Source organism: Danio rerio, chromosome 8 (genome assembly GCF_049306965.1).
Source record: "Danio rerio strain Tuebingen ecotype United States chromosome 8, GRCz12tu, whole genome shotgun sequence".
Lineage (NCBI taxonomy): Eukaryota > Metazoa > Chordata > Actinopteri > Cypriniformes > Danionidae > Danio > Danio rerio.
Genome location: NC_133183.1, coordinates 18,361,431 through 18,379,254, shown reverse-complemented (window position 1 = coordinate 18,379,254; position 17,824 = coordinate 18,361,431). Strand labels below are relative to the sequence as shown.

At 34.9% G+C, this 17,824-nt stretch overlaps 1 protein-coding gene and 2 long non-coding RNA genes across 7 annotated transcripts; 1 reads left to right on the top strand and 2 right to left on the bottom strand.

Annotated features, from left to right (window-relative positions):
* The first annotated feature begins 1,055 nt into the window (after window positions 1–1,055).
* Window positions 1,056–3,685, top strand: LOC103911487 (uncharacterized). Of its 4 annotated transcripts, none has more exons than XM_073910174.1 (4): window positions 1,056–1,410; window positions 2,487–2,585; window positions 2,689–2,822; window positions 3,063–3,685. In XM_073910174.1, exons 1-4 carry the CDS (start codon window positions 1,281–1,283, stop codon window positions 3,678–3,680), a joined length of 981 nt encoding a protein of 326 aa, XP_073766275.1. In that variant the 5' UTR covers window positions 1,056–1,280; the 3' UTR covers window positions 3,681–3,685. The 4 variants fall into 4 exon arrangements, with proteins under 4 accessions (XP_073766275.1, XP_073766274.1, XP_073766273.1 ...); XM_073910173.1 differs by having other exon boundaries at window positions 2,689–2,870; XM_073910172.1 differs by having other exon boundaries at window positions 2,689–2,963; window positions 3,012–3,685.
* A 1,712-nt stretch (window positions 3,686–5,397) lies between these two features.
* Window positions 5,398–16,435, bottom strand: LOC141375605 (uncharacterized). Of its 2 annotated transcripts, none has more exons than XR_012384195.1 (4): window positions 16,310–16,435; window positions 7,731–7,856; window positions 7,264–7,418; window positions 5,398–7,083 (listed from the first exon to the last, which is right to left on the bottom strand). It is a non-coding gene; the product is annotated as an uncharacterized lncRNA (long non-coding RNA). The 2 variants fall into 2 exon arrangements; XR_012384194.1 differs by lacking the exon at window positions 16,310–16,435 and adding an exon at window positions 13,818–13,945.
* Window positions 9,776–13,143, bottom strand: LOC141375607 (uncharacterized). Its single transcript, XR_012384198.1, has 5 exons — window positions 13,090–13,143; window positions 11,748–11,853; window positions 11,553–11,623; window positions 10,077–10,261; window positions 9,776–9,913 (listed from the first exon to the last, which is right to left on the bottom strand). It is a non-coding gene; the product is annotated as an uncharacterized lncRNA (long non-coding RNA).
* Window positions 16,436–17,824: the final 1,389 nt, after the last annotated feature.

The following is a 17,824-nucleotide window of genomic DNA, read 5'->3' as shown; positions in this document are numbered from 1 at the left end:
GATTTATTTGATCTTTGCCATGATGACAGTACATGATAGTTTACTAGATATTTTTCAAGACACTTCTATGCAGTTTAAAGTGACATTTAAAGGCTTAAAAAGGTTCCTTAGGTTAACTGGGCAAATTAGGGTAATTATTCTTGGTTGTAAATTTATTTTAAGAAAGCTAATTTAAAATGTAGAGATTGCATTAAGATAGAACATAGATAAGACATTCGAGTGATATTAAAACACACCTAATTAAATAAAAAATTAAAAGTAGAAATGGTGCATTTTAGGACTGTTGGGCCTGCTTAACCCCCAATAAAAAGAGCATTTGCTGCGTAAAATATACTGGAATAGTTGGCGGTTTATTCCGCTGTGGCAACCCCTGATGAATAAAAGAACTAATCCAAAGGAAAATGAATGAATGAAGATTGATGTAAGTTGAGACGATTAGAAAAGTAATTGTGTGTTCAAAACTAGATTAAAGTGCATAATCGCTAAATCATGATGATGTCAGGTGACAAATAATTGCAATATTTTAAATGAAAAGTTCCATCAACATTCCATATTGCAGTATTTCAAATAAATCATGTAAACAATATGATTTTACAAACCCATATAAAAATAATTTAGTAATTTATAGTACTTTAAGTATTTTATAGGCTTGTTAACATGCAGTAGCATTTATCAACAACCTGTTGTAAATAAAGTGTAATACACTTACTATAATGGTTTGAAGTATTTACTATTATGACACTTATTTTTTTATTGTGGTAATGGCATATGTCTTGCTGGATGGATCATATTAAATAAGCATAATACCTCAAATGAATATATTATGTTAATTAAGTCAATACATGCCCGTCGTGTAGGTGCGTTTGTTTCATTTGTTGTGCTTCTTTGTTTACAGTTATATCTTAAATAAATTATTATATCTTAAATAAATTATCCATTTAAAACAGCTTATATCCTAGCTGTATAAATAATCTAAAGGACAAAAGCTGTTTTAAATGGATTATTAATTTGAAACGTATATGCTTTATGTCATTAGCATTCATCTTCATACATTTGTCTTTAAAAGTAAACATGCCGTGAGGTGACCGATGACGCGGAGGATGTGTTCTAAACGTAGTTCCAAATGGAACATTAGACTTGCAAACTGAACATTTTTTTGTTGGTTTGTTGAAGTGGTGTTAAGGAGGTGTAGTTTGTTGCAAATATTCTCAGCTAAACGACGATTTGATTCAACTACAATACTGTCGATAAAATACCCTGTCATTAGATCTCAGTGGTTGATGGCGAAAGCCGAAAATCCCGTATCAATGGTTGACCAATACCAGCTCAAACCGAGCGTCGAAGACGGAGCAAGGGTCAAGATGGAGAAGTTCTCTTTCCCCAAATCAAGATCCTCAAGTGGCACCAATGGTAAGTTATTGTGGTACGAATGTTCAAAATCTACTGAAAGTTAATTCTACTCATTTGAAGAGTTTTGATCTCAGTGTTGAAGATAATGAGTCAATTAAATACCTCAACACTTCAACTTCAATGGAATAAGTTCACAGTACTCATATAAATTTGTTTTTTACTCAAATGGTTTCAGTTGCCTTAATTGGTTATTACAATGAAATAATGTAAAGCTTAACAATTAATTACATTTTAGCCTCTCTTGTAAAAAATAAATGTAAAAATTCATGCACAACAACAATAGCCAAATTTGTATTCAAATTAAATATAATATGGTCCACTTTTGATGTTTCAAACCTTTTTGTTGGTCCTTTTTTGTTTGAAGAGTAAGGTCCAAGATTTAAAATCAAAGTTATTTGTGAAATGTTCGCTTAAAAACAATACAGTAGCAAAAGATGACTTCACTTACTTCAGATTGTTTTTTTTTCTGCACAACTGTATGTTGGACTCATGAAAAATATTTGTTAGCATTGGGGAAAGTTGCTAGCTGAAGTCACATCAGTCTTAAAACCTTTCTATTTTCACTATTTATATTCACTATTTATGATGGCACAGCAGTCAAAATAGGACAACTGAGCTTATGTATAGGGTAAATTCTGGACCATACATCATAAATAGTGAAAATGAATAGTGAAAATAAAAATGCTTTATTATTTCAGGCCCCTCCTGGTTACGGGCCTGAAATAATCATACAATGCCATGCAAAAATACATGGTTAAAGTAGGCCATTTCAATGTGGTCATGTCATTGGCCGATGAACATTTCCTGTTTGTTATCATACTAATTCATATCTGTAACAACAGGCAATTCAATCATATCTTCACGTTAATTTTAACATTATTAATTAATATGTGGACATTTTTGATTCCCGGAAGTTAGAGAAATTAAAAATATAAATCAGGAAATAGATTAGGACCATTGTTATTGTTTACATTTCTCAAAATGGTCTATTGCAAAACTTTACAGAAGAGATGAATAACAAATATATATTTTTAATTTCTTCTGAAATGACTGTGCAATCATTTCTCTTTTAACAGATGAGGTGAACATGAAGAAAAACAAAAAGAACAAAAAGAACAGACTTGCACGTTTTTTCCAGTCATTGTGCAAGATGTGGTGTCTGAGATCCTCAGAAGGTAAATGATTATTACTGCGTGGATATAATGATATAAATAAACTTCAGCTTCATTTTACCTGGAGTTTAAGGTCTCTTTGTTCAATGTGTTTCTCCTTTAACAGATTGTGAAAATGACATCACTGTTGAGGAATTAATGAGGAGGAGGAGGATGGAGGAAGAGGTGACCATGAAAAATGACATTATGGAGAAAAGGAAAGAGAAGATGAAGGTGGAGGTGGAAAAGGAGATGATGGTGGTGGAGAAAGAGAACGTGATGGTGGAGGAGGAAAATGAGATGGAGGTGGTGGAGGAAGAGAACTTGATGGTGGAGGACGAAAATGAGATGGAGGTGGTGGAGGAAGAGAACGTGATGGTGGAGGAGGAAAATGAGATGGAGGTGGTGGAGGAAGAGAACGTGATGGTGGAGGAGGAAAATGAGATGGAGGTGGTGGAGGAAGAAGAAAACTTGAAGGTGGAGGAGGACAAGAACATAAAGGTGGAGGAAGAGAACGTGAAGGTGGAGGAGGAAAACAAAAAGGACGTTGATGAAATAAATGAGGGTGAAAAGAAGGAAGAGGAGGTGAAGAAAAAGAGGAGGAGAAGGAGGAGGCCAAGGATAAGTTGTACACAAGAGGACACTATAAAGGAGGAGGTGGAGATGAAAGTGACGGAGGAGGAGAGGATAAAAGAGGCAGAGGAGGAAGAGAAAACGGACAATGAGGTGAGAAAGGAAGCTGAGAAGGAGGAGGAGGAAGTGAAGAAGAAGAGGAGGAGGAGAAGAAGGCCAAGGAAAATTGGTACACAAGATATAAAGGAGGAGGTGGAGATGAAGGAGGCAGAGGGGGAAAACAAAATGGACTCTGGTGTGACAAAGGAAGCTGAGAAGGAGGAGGAGGAAGTGAAGAAGAAGAAGAGAAGGAGGAGGAGGAAAAAGAAAAGTGACAGTGATGAGATAAAGGAGAGTACGAAAATGGAGGAGCAGATGAAGAAGAAGAAGAGGAGGAGGAGGAGGAGAGTAAAGAAAACTGACACAAAAGACGATCTCCAGAGCAGAGCTGAGGAACCTTTGGTGAATGAGAAAAAAAGGGTGCTCTTTTATTATTTACAGATTTGAATTGCTGAAGAAAAAATAAAACTGTTGGAAAAAAACTGTTTATTTCTGTTTGTTGTGTTTGTCTGCTCAGTTGTCTGTTGAAAAGTGTTGAGTTTTGTGTCTGGAGTTGTGTTGGTGATTTTACTGTTTCTAAAAACATGATGAACACATGTTGCTAAACTATGAACACATACTTTATGAAACTACCATGTTTTAAATGATAATATATCTCTGAATTCAAATCTACAGTGTGGCAGTAGCGTTCTGTCATGTTGAGAAATTATTCGACAACAGACATGAAACATCACAAGCTTTGTATTAAATATTGTTTTTAATGACCCAGTTGTGAAATATTTTAAAGCCTTAAAGTAAAAGATTTTATTTATTTTAATTTGAATTAGAGAAGTGGACACTTTTTTCTCCTTTTTCTTATAAGTGGAAACAAAAATGTTGAGCATAGAAATGCAAATAGTCAAATTTACAGTAGATAGCACAGTAAACAGGTCTTGTATTTGCTTATTCAGTAATCTATACTCAATGTTACCATAATGCAATTAATTTATTTACAACCTAACCTATTAGTTATTTTTTATTTCATCTATGATGATTTTAATATTATTATTATTATTGTTGTTGTTTTTGTTATTATTAATATTGTTATTATTATTACCCTTTTTTGGGTTGAGCCCCGCTAAATATTAGTAGAATCTCCTCTTATGTTTATTCATTTATTATTCATTCATTAATTGTAACACAATCTACATTGTAAAAGTGCTATGGAAATAAAGATGAATTGAATTTAATAGAATTTTCCTTTAGCTTATTCCCTTATTTATCAGGAGTCTCCACAGCAGAATGAACTGCCAACTGTTCCAGCATGTTTTATGCAGCAAGTGCCCTTCCAGCCGCAACCCAGTACTGGAAAACACCCATACACTTTCATTAACACACACCTTTACACTACGGACAATTTTGGTTAACCAATTCACCTATAGTGCATGTGTTTGGACTCTGGGGTTAAACCAAAGCACCCAGAGGAAACCCACAGGAACATGGGAAAACTCCACACAGAAATGCCATCTGGCCCAGCCACTACTTGAACCAGCGACCTTCTGTGAGGTGACAGTGATAACCACTAAGCCACCATGCCACCTAATATATTATTATTATTATTATTATTATTATTATACCCTTATTAGATTTGATCCCCTCTAAAATAAAAATCCTAGAATTACTCCGCCTTATGTTTATTCATTTATTTTTATTATTATTATTATTATTATATTGCCTGAAAGTCTCATAAATGAAAAATATCCATGATAAAATCCAGTGGGATCTCGCATTATAGGCCATAAGGTGAACCTAGAAAAAGTGGTTTTGGTTTCCACATCTGGGCACTACTTTTTTATGCATTTCTGGATAGACAGCATCCTGATGTTATGTTAAAAGTTCTCCACAAAAAATACTGCAGTTTTTTGTCAAGATGCATAAATGCGAATAATTAGGAATTTACAAAAAACTAAAATCTTATGTTGCTAGTTTGGCCTGTGACTTTATTAATATGCATTTTGGCAACACACAATATGTGTCAAATTGACTTTTGTACATGTAGCTACATATATGAGACAGGTACTGGTGCATTAATCTACTCAATTTTAATTGAAGACCATGAAATTAAGCATTTTTTACAACCCACCTCAATTTCACATATTGGCTCTTAATAAAACTGAAGAAGATATTTGAACTTAAACATGTTTGTTATGTTTTATTTTTCAAAAATGTTCAGTAAGCACTAAGGTATCACAAAGTTAACAATAAGATCAATTTTGGTCCAAGTTGGCTGAAATGACATGAAATGCTGGTCTGCTGCACAAATTTTTCAATACCGCCAAAAATGTACAAATTTTACAGAAACTTTATTACAGCTCAAACTGAACTAACATGTGACACAGATCATTTTTACTCATCACTACTCTCCTCATCACTATCATCAGAACCTGAAAGTGAAGTGGATTTTATACTCTTTAAAGTGTAAAGTTAATCTATATATTCAAATTGTACGTGTATAATCTGCTTGTAGACTTAAATACCATTAGAAGAATTAAGGTACTATGTAAAGTTAGAAAGGGGAGATGGCCTGAGTAAACAACTAAGGTGTCACAAGAAATGGATGAGAATAGAGCATCACATGTGGAAATAATCAAGTATTGATGGATAAGATATATGGTTACCATATTTGGGTCAGGGGTTAAAACTAGGTGGGATCTTGTGTGACAAATGTAGAACAATGTGAAAAACAGCTGCAAAAGGGTATATAAGCAGGCCAGAACATCAGTGAGACAGAATTTTCAGGCAGAGATGCTACTGGGGGTCTCCTGAAAAATCTCCTTTGTTGTCGACAATAAAGTATACTCTTCTGATATTTATAACCTCCAGACTGAGTTTGATTCATTAAGAGAAAAACCGAAAACCATAACAAAAGCTACATTTTAAACACATTTTGACAATTTTTTCATTTTCATACAAAATATCCATTATCCTGTTCGGGAATGCACATGTGATCTCACTTATGACAGTCAAACACTCATTTCAGTCTTCTGGTGGCAAAGAAACTGAAAAATCTGATGAGCTGCAGACTCTCATACAGATGTTTGTGTGTCCTCATGCTGTGGTTATAGCGATGACCACTCATCACTCCATTGATAGATCCTAGAGCAACAACTTCTGAATAAATGAGTATATCTTGCAGTGCTGCATCTCCAAACCTTTTCCCCAGAATGCCCAGGAAACTCACCTAATTCAGTCATTACAAGCTTTGGCATATATAGCTTGATTAAAGACTAGCACTATATGATCTTTTCTTATCAAACAGTTACACCCAGAAACAATGATTTAGGTGTCTGCCTCCGGGTTCTTAGATGCAAGATAAACGATGGTCGTGGCAAATGGAGATCACTTTCAGGTATAAATCATCTGGAATATCAACACAACGGGCTAGTGTTGGTTCTTCAGTTGCACCAATAATCCATGAAATTAGGTTAAACAGATCAAACGGCACAACAGATTTTGCTGCCCTAATATTTCAATCATCAGACGTGGGTGAGCATGGACATGTCATACAAGGAGAGTCATCTACAATTCTCTTTAGTATCAATGCCACACTATGAAGTGCCCTTGTGTTCTCTGCAGTACCAGCTATTCTACTTGCTGTGCTTTCACCAATACTTTGGCTAGTTACGTCTGTTGACTCAGTTGTTTGTGTACCTGATGGATGAGGTATTCTTTCTACCAGATGAGGTATTGGTTCAACCAATCTGCAGAAAGGGTCTCAAGAAAAACCAATTCATTGATGTTGCGCTGGTTAGAAGAGTGAAACACCAGCTGGGGGAAATCATGGGACAGCCTCCACTTTAATTTATCCTGCCTGAAATAATAAAAATACAAGAAATGATGATCACATATACAAAATATAAAAAAAACATTGTCAGCTTATTATGATAAAAAAGAGGAATATTATTATTTATTACATGATGATTACTCATTGTGTGAGAAAAAAAGGTTGCATAAATGTTCATTCCAAAGCTGCAAAAGAAACTTAAATTACCAGTAGTTAAAGCGTCAAGATCTTCATGGCTCTTTACCATATTCTTCTTGGCATTATTCTTCTTCATTGTCGACACCCCTTGGTTTACAATTATTCGATGGTGGATGACCCTCTCAGAGAAGATCTTGTAGCCTACATCGTAGGTTGGCTCATTTCTAATAAAAACATGAATATTATTTATGTTCTGTAACTATTACACCGGCTTCCATATTTGGAATGCATGTATTGTGTACATGTACAAACTAAAAGCAACTGACCAAGCAAATTGAGTTTGTTTTTATTCTTCAGAAGGAAAATACTTTGACAAATTATTTCGACATTCTTTTACCCTCACAAATGACTAGATATTCTATTATGCTGAATTATTGTAACAAGTGGTCCACGTAGATTAACGTTTAGCTTTTAAAATTAGCATTTGTTTTAATTAAATATTCAGTTGTGTTAAAATGAAAAAAAAAAAAACTCACTGTTCTTCTGACGCCTGTGTAACTGTTCCAGTAGACTTTGTCAAGAACCTGATTCACTGTCTTTGTCTTTAATATGCACAAGAATGCTAGGGTCTTCCTTTATCTCAGCTTCTTTAAGCAACTGACCTGAAAAAACAGAAATTGTAAATAAATATGTATTAAGAAAATAAACACAAGTTTTGACTGCTCAGGCAGTACATGTATGCAAAAACAATCTGAGTGTCCAATAAACATCGTAATAAAGACCATTTTAAGGAATGTAAACAATAAAAATGGTCGTAATGTATTTTCTGTTTTACATTTTTAATTTCCAAAACTTCCGAGAATCCAAAAAGGTCCACATATTGATGAATAACATTAATTGAGGTAAAGTAGGTTTGATATTCACACGTTTGTTCATTTAATGGCTCATAAACTGTTTACCACACTAAGTTAAATATGGAGTCTGAAATATCTTGCAAGAATGACTTCAAAACAATATTAGCACTATGTAATTGAATGTGAACAATGCTGTACTTTTATAGTCATTGACTGTTAATATAATTACAACCTGACCTCTATATAACATTATGAAAGCTGTTTTAACCTGAAAATATGATTGAATTGCCACTTGTTGCAGTTATGATATAGTATGATAACAATCAGGAATTGTTCAAGGGCCAATGGCATGACCATGCTGCAATAGTCTATATATGTAATGTAAATAGGGATATATTTGAAAGTTAGTTATCCCAGATAGCAAAATACACTCGGGCCAGTTCCGGCTAGATTGTCGCCTGCCGGAGACTTACCCCTCGGCCCAACTTCGGCTGCCGGACTCGGGCCGGATGACTGTGGACTCACTGCCCGATTCCGGCCCGAATCAAGCGGGCCAGATGCGGCGGCCGTAAGCGAGCCGACGCTGCGCATCCGCGCCGGAATCGGCGCGAGGGTAATGTGCGCTGCGGCCCGGAGCTGGCGCGACTCCGTATTTATACACCTTATAAAACCTTTTGGTATTACATTGGTACTTGATATATGGTATTAGTTTATTTATATAACAGCAAACACAGGCTATAATGTAAACACAAAGTGTAAGCACTGCGTTTAACCTTTGAATAAAGTGCAAACTGCATACATATTCTGTAACGAAAATAATCAGACAAATGACAAAATTAATAAATGTTAAACGTTTATTGATTGCAAGAAAAAAATAGTACTAAAATTTTATAAATAATTTGTAGTGCACAAGAATATCAATATAAAAACAACAATAAAACAACACAATAAAGACACACAGAAAGATTTAAACAAAAAATCTAAAAATTACACACAAACACAGATGTTTTTAAAACAACCCTGTTTTCCCAATAGACTTGAATTAAAAATTTGTAAAAAACAGCTAAATTTTATATAAACCTAAATATAGAAACCAATTTAAGATATAGCAAGAAACATCTTAAAAATACCAATGACAATCCGTAAAATATCCAAGTCAAACTTGTGAAAAGTACTGCAGAATTCTGAAGAAACATCTTGAAACATTTTTTAATAAAACATTAAAATAATAATAAACAAACAAATAAAAAAAAAAAAAAAAAATATATATATATATATATATATATATATATATATATATATATATAATTGCAGAAGTATAAAGTCAAACTTATTTTTAAATAAACTTGAACAAAATCAATTGCACAAACAGCAAGACATGAGTGAGATGATTATACATTTCATATATATACACGTCTTGTGCAATTTTATATTTATAATTTTATTTGTATTACGTTTATTAAAAATGTATCAAGATGTTTCTTCATAATTTGGCGCACATACATACATACATACATACATACATACATACATACATACATACATACATACCATACATATATACATATATACACACACACACACATATATATATATATATATATATATATATACACATATACATATATATATATATATATAAAAATGCAAATGAAAGAAACAAATTGTTCAAGTATCAGGGAACATCTTAATACACTTAAAATGTTGTTTAAAAAATAAAACAAAATAGTGATTTAGACATTTGACACATTAGCTTTCTCTTCTTTCTTCCTCCACCCCTGTCAGGGGCAAGTTGTAGCTACCTTGTAATGCATTTTTCCACTTCTTTATCAGTGGTGTGGTATGGACATTTGTCCTCATTCCATCTGTGATTAAAAGATAAACAGATAATTAGTAGTGAAGAAGTACTAATGTATAAAAAAAGAAAAAATTAGGAAAAAAGTAGGCTACCTACGAAGCAAAAAAAAAAAACAATAAAAAAAAAAATAAACTTAAAACACTTTGAAATTAGCAAGAGCTTGAACTTACCAGTTTCTTCATTTGTTCGGGCTGCTCCTTTAGTTGATTTTCAAGCTTTTCCAAATCAAATTGGCCAAAGGACGGTCAAATGTGTTTACATCTGGAATTTCATCACGTCTGTTTTGGCTTTGTGAGAATCAGGCCCAGCTGCTGCTTTATGACGTTGCATGATTTTAAAACTTCAGTCAGCCGTGCTAAAAAAGAAAAATAACAGATTAGTATAAATCAACCTGTAGCTTATTCTCATACAACCTCTGTAAATACATCAGTTGGTTAGACACTGCTGATATTCTCTAGTTGATCTTTACTTTCTAGCTGCATTAAACCTTAACAAATTTAGTGATGTCTTCAATTCTTACAAAGACATCACGAGATGCAATAAGTTCTGTCTTGATCTCAAACTGCACTAGAACAAAGACTGTAAATGTTCATAGGTGTACTGCAGGAGTGTCCAAACTTTTTGGGCCGAGGGCCAGATGCAAAAAAACAAACGTTGTTGCGGGCCAAATTTTAAATACATCACACAGATAGTGTGTGTGTGTATATATATATATATATATATATATATACATATATATATATATATATATATATATATATATATATATATATATATATATATATATATATATATATATATATATATAAATACAGTTGAAGTCAGAATTGTTAGCCCCCCTAAATTATTAGCCACCGTTTATTTTTTTCCCCAATTTCTATTTAACGGAGAGTTAAACATTTTTTTCCACACATTTCTAAACATATTAGTTTTAGTAACTCATTTCTAATAACTGATTTATTTTATCTTTGCCATGATGACAGTAAATAATATTTGACTAGATATTTTTAAGACATTTCTATACAGCTTAAAGTGACATTTAAAGGCTTAACTAGGTTAATCAAGTTAACTAGTCAAGTTAAGGTAATTAGGCAAGTTATTTTATTACAATGGTTTGTTCTGAAGACTTAAGGGGCTAATAATTCTGACCTTAAAATGGTTCATAAAAAAATTTTAACCGCTTTTTATTCTAGCCGAAATAAAACAAGTCTTTCTCCAAAAGAAAAAAATATTATCAGACATACTGTAAAAATGTTCTTGCTCTGTTAAACATCATTTGGGAAATATTTAAAAAAGAAGAAATAAATCAATGAGGGGCTAATAATTCAGACTTCAACTGTGTGTAGACAGACAGACAGACAGACAGACAGACAGACAGACAGACAGATCATAACAAGAACTGCTGCTTAATTGAATGCATGTAATAGCGACACCCGGTGGTTATTTATTGAATTACGTTCATTTTTGTATAGCGGGCCAGATTCTATTGATATTTATAAAAAGCCTCGCGGGCAGTAGTTTGGACACGCCTGGTGTACTGGAATGTACAGTATCTGTGCATCTTGATGGTGGTCTTAAGATTTCTGCCATAGTCATTGATGGTGATGGTACTTGTGGTGCTGCATTGATTTCTGAAATCTTCATACCTGCCTTTTATCCAGCCTCTTTGTTCCAAATAATTTTTCTTCATCATGGTATAGATGTGTCTATACTGTCCCTTAATCAGATACATTTACAAAACAAAACATCACTTTAGTATAGTGCCAGGGCAAAACTCACAGGTTGTAATAGATCAATGACATAATGTTGACAGTATGTGTTTAAAATAATTGCAAACAAACCTGTTCTGTCTTTAGATGTATGACAGGCGATCATCATCCTCATCTGTCTACCAGTCAGAAATCACAGTTGCGTGTGGATGTTTGAGTCGAGCTTCCTCATATGCATCTATAATAAAACATCACATTGTTGTTAACCTCCCGTAAAGAAAAGTTCAAATCCTGAAATACTATCAAAGTTAATTAATGCATATAATACCTATAGTGTAAATAATCAGTACACAGAAGGTTGCACAAGATTTATTCGGAGATTCATGCAGAGTGACAGCCTTATGAATCTGAGACATAGATTTGTAAGATTGTCAAGCACATGCATTATTCTGTACCCATGAAGATTAACCTACCATTGTGAAAAATGTTTGATGATGATAGCCAATAACAATAAACCATTTCAGCTGTTTGTTAAGCAATTAGTAATGTAATGTCTGAAAAGCTCAATCTATGTTGAAAATGTATCAGCAGTACAGCTTATAATGGACTTTTAGCACACAACTATAACATGCCTATTCACGTTCAAAAGAGTGTGCTATTGACTTCTTTGGTCGTGATGTGCTGCAAAATGATCTCACTACCCTTTGTTAAACAAGAACAATAAGACTTAACCAACAAATATTGTTACCCATTCATTTAAATCAGAATTTATCACTGTCAATAACATAAAAAAACATCAAAATCTGCTTTAAGACGTTCAGTTTTACATTAACTGACCATTACAGCTTGAACAAAAGATATAATTGATTCACATAGGCTAAAAAATATGAATTAAAGTGCATAGTAATATATTTCTCTTGGATAATTTAAAGAGAATAGTAAACTGTCGAGTTTCGATCATTTTTCGTGACTAACTGCATAAACAAGATAAACAATAATATTTTATTAATCCAAAACGATTAGTTTTTATTTACACATAATCACAGAATTAATACTGTTGGATAAGTATACGCCTGTACAATGATTTTTTTCAACATCCACGGTACTTTATAATGTTAAATCAGGAAAAAACACGTTTTGCCAAGTTAGTTAATGGATTCGTCTACAGAAACTTTCTTTAACGCAAAGTTAGCATACACACAAATTCGTTTCATGTTTCTTTAAAATAATTAAAATAGTTTTCAGTTACTACACACGTTACAATCTAACATTGTGTAAAAGGAAAAGGAACTTTCAGACGTGTTTGTAACTGTTAGCGTTAGCATACATTAGCTCCAGCCGTGTTTCTTAAAGCAAGTTACATTTCGTATCAAACTGTTTTAAATTACTAAACGCTGTTACAACCAAACACCGTGGAAATGTTTTAAGCTCTAAATTCGCTAATTATACAGTACACAAGCAGTAAAAAGCTTACCTTTCTGACCGGGATCCACGTGAGTCTTTGAAAAACCAAACTTTTTCTTCTTGTGATCTTCGTGCCATGGTGGTTGACAATCAGCTTTTTGGAGCATTACCGCCACCGTCTGGATTGGAGTTTGGATCAGGAATTTAGTAACGCATGTGTTTATTATGAAACCAACTTCTGCTTTAAAAAAAAAACAGTCAGCACAGGAGCGTGCTATCTCAAAAATAAGCAAATTTTACATAGTTTTTCTCTAGATGACATGTATAATCTATTTATAAATAATATTGTTTTGTTTGCGTCTAAACATTGCGACCATCCACACTAAATATCCTTTTTTTTTTTTTTTTTTTTTTTTTTGCTATCGTACCATGAATATTTTCTCAAATTATCATTAAACGTGGAGCTAACAGATTACTAGATAAAATAAGAACTTAATCAGTTGCCATCAGCCGAGTCCTTGCCAGAAGCGGCCCGGACTCTACAGACAGACTCGGGCCGGATATGGTTGACCGGAATCGGGCCAGTGCTTTACAGCCGCATCACAACCGCATGTGCGCGAGCGAGCTGCGGCCCGCACTCGGCCCGGATAACACTCGCCGATGCCGAGTCGGAGCCGGAGGCGCCGGAGGGCAGCCGAGCTCGGGCCGATTACTGCCTGCTATCTGGGATGGTTCTCAGCATATGGTAGGATATATCTTCAAAGTTAAAACGTGTGCTTGCGCGTGCTTTGTTTTTACCTGCTGACAGCATCTCTGCTTGTGAAAGATTCTGGCGTTTGCCTGCCACAGTGATGTACTTGTTCGTTTACTTGAAAATTATGCACCAAACAGGAAGTACAGGACCCGAACAGGGGGGTATTCCAGAAAGCTGGGTTAACTTACCATCTGCTAAAACCTAAACTCTCGGTTGATTTACCCAAAACCTGCTTACCGCGAGTATGTTGGTTCCAAAACAGGTGACAAGAGTTAGTTTAATCAACCTCCTGAAGATAACCGCGGGTTAATGCGCGTGCACGGCACACACCTGAAGGCATTTTCAGTAGATCGCCGAATTCAGGAGTCACCATAGAAAGTCACGGTGAGAAAAAAAGGGCAGCGCACTTTACAGAGGCGAAGCTAGAGGTTTTAAACACAGAGATTACACATCTGCTTCAACGAAGGAAAGAAATATAGAATAAGAAATAGATAAGAAAATAAAAAATAAATAAGAAGAAAATTTATTAGTTCATTAAATTACACATGCCATCCTCCATTTTATTGTAATGATAAATTAAAATACTCTTTAACATCCTTTTTGAGTATGTTGTGTAACCATTCATGCATTTAATTTTCCTTCCATTGATTTCTTAAGGCCACAATATGTGTATTGACTAATAAGGCTTATAGAAATTGTAATCTTTCTGGAGCTAGAACTCTGTCCAAAGTCATTAAACACAGAAACATTATCATAAAAGGTAATATTTAATTACTGCAGCTCTTTATTTAACACTCTAGAATATTCTTTCTGACATGCAGCTAATAGAAAGAGGCCTGTCTAACTGCTGTGTCCTATAATAAAGGCTCATCAGTGGTTGAGTTTTTGACTTAAACCACACACTCTGTCACTGTTGTAAGTGATTGTTGTCAGATAGCTTTAGGTTCTTTTTATTTTGCATGCAGACGAAGTTCCTTCTGCCTCAACTAACAAGCAGTGTAAGAATTTTCTGCACTTTTCCATATTTGAATATTACTCTTGGATCACAAAATCTTTTATCTACATATTTAAATTCTAAAGTAGCTGTATAAGGTCCATCTTCAAAGATAAAGTCACATGAGCATCAACTTAAGGTGAGAAATGTATATGAAAAATATGTTACACGTTTAAAGGTGCGTGTATAAAGCAGTGTACAAAATCATTCATTTTATTTCAGGAAATGAAGAAATGAACAGACCAAACTATTTGATTAAACATAGTTTTTTGACTAATTATATTTTTTAGCACTCTTCTATCTGTTTTGTCTGCTTGGGTCACTGAGATTTCCTCTGGGTCAGGCTGCAGGTACGTGTCATAAGACAGAAAAGGGTATCTTTTGTCCTCCAGCAAGTAACAATGTAGTGCCCACTAATGATTCTATTGTATAATATAAATATAATAAAAATAAACATTGTGTTAAGCAACATTTGCTTTATTTTTTTTTTTTACTATATTTGTATTATACACTTGAATCATTACTTCCTGAAAATCAGCCATTTAGCCTCAACATAGTGATGAGGTGGGGTGTGTGATGAGCTGGTAAGTGGAAGAAGTAATGAGTTTAATAGTTGAAACACCAAAAGATTAAGGATAGAAAATTATGTTGTACCTGCACATTTATACTTTGGACAAATTTTATATTATCAGTGTCCTTTAGTGACTGATGGAGCTTTAAAATCGGCTGCAATTAATGCACACAATAGCATTTAGAAACCCTGAAAAAAATATTATATTAAAAAATGTAGGTGTGTGCGTGAATGTGTATATATATATAAGAACGACGTCCTACATCTTAAATTATAGATATATTTTCCTACAAAAGACAAAGCTGCCACTTATAATATTATACAGAAAAATGTGAGGGTGCAGAAGGAGAGAAAAAACTCAAGATCTGTAAGTGAGATTCGAACTCACTCCGTTGTGCGCTCTGTTGTTCATTATCGACGCACTGTCCACTACGCTATTCCCGTGCTCTGTATCATCTGTGTAATGATACGTAGTAATGTATGACCAAGGAACTGTACAAAAGTGTAAAAAACAGTTCAGTGCCAGGCATACTGTACAGGTGGTCATACTGGCACATTGTACAGTTGCCTAAAATGCCCTGACGCAAATACAAAGAGCTGCACTGACTGTTTTTTATGATAAGCGCAGACCCGCGGTTTGTCACATTTGATTTCAAAAAGGTTTGTTAAATACATTAACATTATGAATTTGGTTAAGAAAAAAACTATGCACTTAACCCTCTCACAACGAAAAAACTTGTATCTGTGTGTCCACATCCATAAATATTCTCATCAAAAGAGCACGCAATGCTCAGTAAACTCTCTAAAACAGACAAACTCTAAAACATAGCAACTTACTCTCTGAACATAACCTGCTCCGGAGCAGGTTATCTTCAGAGAGTAAGTTGCTATGGCTACTTAACATACCCAGAAGTTACCTCCGATTTTGGAACCAAAGTTGAGGCTATCCACCTACTTACTCTCAAACTTACCCGGGTATGTCACATAACCTGCTTTCTGGAACAGCCCCCAGGTTGATAGTCAATACGTTGACAAAAGATAATTTCCCAATGACACAGAGTGGTCTGTGTGATGATCGCCCACAGATTCAGGGCGGCATCCAAGGTTTTTATATAAATAATACCCATGTAGCAGGTGAAACCCAGCGTCTTAGGGCACACAGTCAGACACTGTTTAAGACACTGTTTGTATGTTTCTGCTATTTTCTGACTCTCATCCTGCAGGCCAAGCCACCGTTTGATGCAGTTTCTAAATGTATCCCACGGTTTGCGAGTAAAATCCTTCGTTTCATCTTCCTTTATGGACGTGAGATGCATATACCATTGTTTATTAACCATTTCACTGCTTTTTGGTGAAGGTCTGACCGTAATTTTATCCTCTTCGCTACTCGATAGTGAAGACAAGGGCGCTGCCATGTTGGACCATGTTTACATGTTGTTCAGACGTTAAGCCATCTTATTGGTCTAGCGGAAAGCACGTGACGCAAAGCCGCATCTCTCACCATTAAAAAACGATTACGCGAGGATGGGACTATTGTCAGATTTAAACACTTGAAAAAAAATAATTGCAGGATTATATGTGGAGAACTTTGTTTAATTGTATACCAATTGTTAATTTTTTTGGAATGAAAAGAATGTAGTTCCCCACGTACTGGAACAGAATGAAACGAAAAGGTGCTTCACCTTACGGCCTAATTCACAGCTTTTCTGATACAGCTTCAGTCTTAAATCCCTTACTAAAACTAAGTTTTTGCTTTTGTAATTTATTAAAGGGCTCTGAACATTGTTTTTGGTGCATATGCCACTTTGATGTGGAGATAGAAGTATGCGATGGAGCACCATCCTGCTGCAGAATTTGACCTTTTTTATGGTTGGGAATATAAGAGGTAGCTAAGACTTCTTGGTATTTTAGACTATTGATGTTGCCTTCCATCCTGCAGATCTCTCGCACACCCCCATACTGGATGTAACCCCAAACCATGATTTTTCCACCACCAAACTTTACTGTTTTCTGGGTGAATCTTGGATCCATGCGGGCTCCAGTAGGTCTCCTGCAATATTTGCGGCGACTGTGGTGTAATTCAATAGAAGATTCATCTGAAAAATCCACCTTCTGCCACTTTTCCAGTGTCCATCCATTCAGCAGGCAGTGGGCCTTGGCAAATGCCACACGGTTTTTCAATTGTCTTTTGTTTATTGCTGGTTTCTGGGCACTGATTCGGCCATGGAGGCCATTTCGAGACAGAATCCGACAAACTGTTCTGGTTGACACAGGGATTTCAGGTGACCAGGTCTCGTGGAGCTCTGCGGCAGTGGAAAATAGGCTGGGCTTGGATTTTCGAGCCAACAAACGGTCCTCTCGAGCAGTTGTCTTGCGTGGTCTGCCTGACCTGGGCTTGTCAAAAACATCTCCAGTCTCTTTAAGTCTTTTTTTATCCTCTGTACTTGACGCTGAGACACTTCGAAGGTGTCTGCCACATCAGCAGT